Raw genomic sequence first — 1,914 nt, 5'->3', positions numbered from 1 at the left:
GTCGAGATCAGGGAGGCGCGGCTGCGCGGCGCCGGCATGATGGTCGGGCAGACGGCGCCGACGTGGTTGTTGGCAAGAAGAACGAAGGGGAGAGGAGTGGATGGAGGAGGTCGGGAGGAGATACGATGTTGGTGGGGCTCGTGCTGCGTCGGTTCCGTCCAGAACCATGTGGTGGGTTGACCGCACAATCGAAACGATCGAACGGCCCCGCGTCCGGAGGCTGGGAGCCGCGCGTCCTCCGCCTGATAACGAGCATTTTCCAATTCAGAAAGGCAAAAACCGATGGAAGGCGTAGGCAAAATCTTTCACAAGGATGTCAACAAACTAGTCTATGTACAAGATCGATGAGCATCACATGATACTAGTAGGATCCGATTGAACGGAGCAAGATGAGCTAGAATGACAAGCTGCACTCGTCGACTAGGCAGCCGTCGTCGAAGCTCCAGAGGCCCAAGGCGGGGTCGTCGCTCTGCACGGCGTCGGCGCTGAAGAGGCTGTCGAGGGAGTCGTAGGCGGCGGCGCCGTCGAAGAAGGGGAACTGGTCGGAGAAGAAGAGGGCGTCGAAGAGCGCGTCGGAGTCGGAGTCGGAGGCCGGGGCCGGGGCGGACATGCCCTCGTCGGTGTCCTCCTTTGGCTCCGTCCTCTGCCGCTTGGCGACCTGGTCGACGTCCATGGCGGGGATGGGGCGCGCCGCGGCGTCGTCGAACGCGGACATGCCCTGCCACGAGAAGTCCGGCAGGGCGTTGCTGGACTGCGAGCCCTGGGTCGACTCGGCCTCGTGCTTGACGAGGGACGGCGCGTGCGCGGCGGATTCGACGACCGGCGCTGTTGCTGCCTTGGCAGCGGGAGCGGGAGCGGGAGCGGCTTCGGCGCGGGCGCGCTTGCGGGCGCACGGAGCAGGAGCAGCAGCAGCGGGTGCCGCGGCGGAGGGGAAGTTGAGCTTGGCCCTGGATCCGCGGATGGCGCGCGCGGCTTGGTCGTAGGCGAGGGCGGCGGCCTCGGCGGAGGGGAAGGTGCCGAGCCAGACGCGGACGCCCTTGACGGGGTCGCGGATCTCGGCGGCCCACTTGCCCCAGGGCCGGCGCCGCACGCCCCTGTACTGCGCCGGCTTCCTGCGCCTGGCCGGCGGCGCCTGCTGCTGCTTGGAGGGGGCGCGGAAGAGGAAGGGCTTGCTCTCGGCCACCTCCTCGTCGATCACCACCACGTCGTCCTCGTCATGCTGCTCGTCGTCGGAGTCATCCTCGAACTCGCGGAAGGCCGCCTCGAAGTCGTCGGCCGCAGCGACCCTCCGGTGGTGGTGCTGCTGCTGCTTCTTGGGCTGGGGCCAGAGGTGGCCTGCCGTGACGCGCCGAGACGGCGCGGTTGGGATGAGCTCGGCCAGGATCGCGCCGCCGCACATCTTGGCTTTGGTTTCTGCTGTGAAGCTCTGATCTTTTGCTTTTGGTGCTGGGTAGGTACTAGCTCTGTGGTTGCTTTGGTGGTCTTCACTATGAGCGGGTGCTTTGCGTGTGTGGCTGGGAAGTCGGGCGGAGGCGCGCTTAAGTAGGAGGAGGAGGATGATGAGAGGGGAAGAAGATGTAGTATCAATCAATCAGGCTCCAAAATTCGCGGGAAGGATGAGATCGTCCCGGGCGCGGGGACAGCTCAGCTCACACGCGGAGAAGGAGAGGTGCTCTGCATCTGCCGTTTCCCTTCCTCCCCTCTTCCCTGCTGGACCCGCCATGGAAGCCACTAGCCCAAGTCCGGTTTCCAGCTTCGCGACGATCGATCCATCCTACCGTGCTGCCGCGTAGAGCGTGTGTGCTGGCCACGCGCGCTCTCCCAAAACACGAACCAGCGCCGTACGGGCAGCCACACCGCTGGCCGCAGAGATCGCGGCTGCCTTCCCGCGCCAGGCCGCGATACCGAAACCAC

At 65.6% G+C, this 1,914-nt stretch overlaps 1 protein-coding gene across 1 annotated transcript; it reads right to left on the bottom strand.

Annotated features, from left to right (window-relative positions):
• Positions 1–283: 283 nt before the first annotated feature.
• On the bottom strand, positions 284–1,545 carry LOC127296989 (uncharacterized). Its single transcript, XM_051327236.2, has one exon. It carries the CDS (start codon positions 1,397–1,399, stop codon positions 395–397), a length of 1,005 nt encoding a protein of 334 aa, XP_051183196.1. The 5' UTR covers positions 1,400–1,545; the 3' UTR covers positions 284–394.
• Between the last annotated feature and the right edge of the window lie 369 nt (positions 1,546–1,914).

This window comes from Lolium perenne, chromosome 4 (genome assembly GCF_019359855.2).
Source record: "Lolium perenne isolate Kyuss_39 chromosome 4, Kyuss_2.0, whole genome shotgun sequence".
NCBI lineage: Eukaryota > Viridiplantae > Streptophyta > Magnoliopsida > Poales > Poaceae > Lolium > Lolium perenne.
This window is presented reverse-complemented; position numbering and strand designations above follow the sequence as displayed.

Excerpts from the sequence above, each read along its gene's own strand:
- LOC127296989 (XM_051327236.2), bottom strand. The coding sequence starts at position 1,399 with ATGTGCGGCGGCGCGATCCTGGCCGAGCTCATCCCAACCGCGCCGTCT.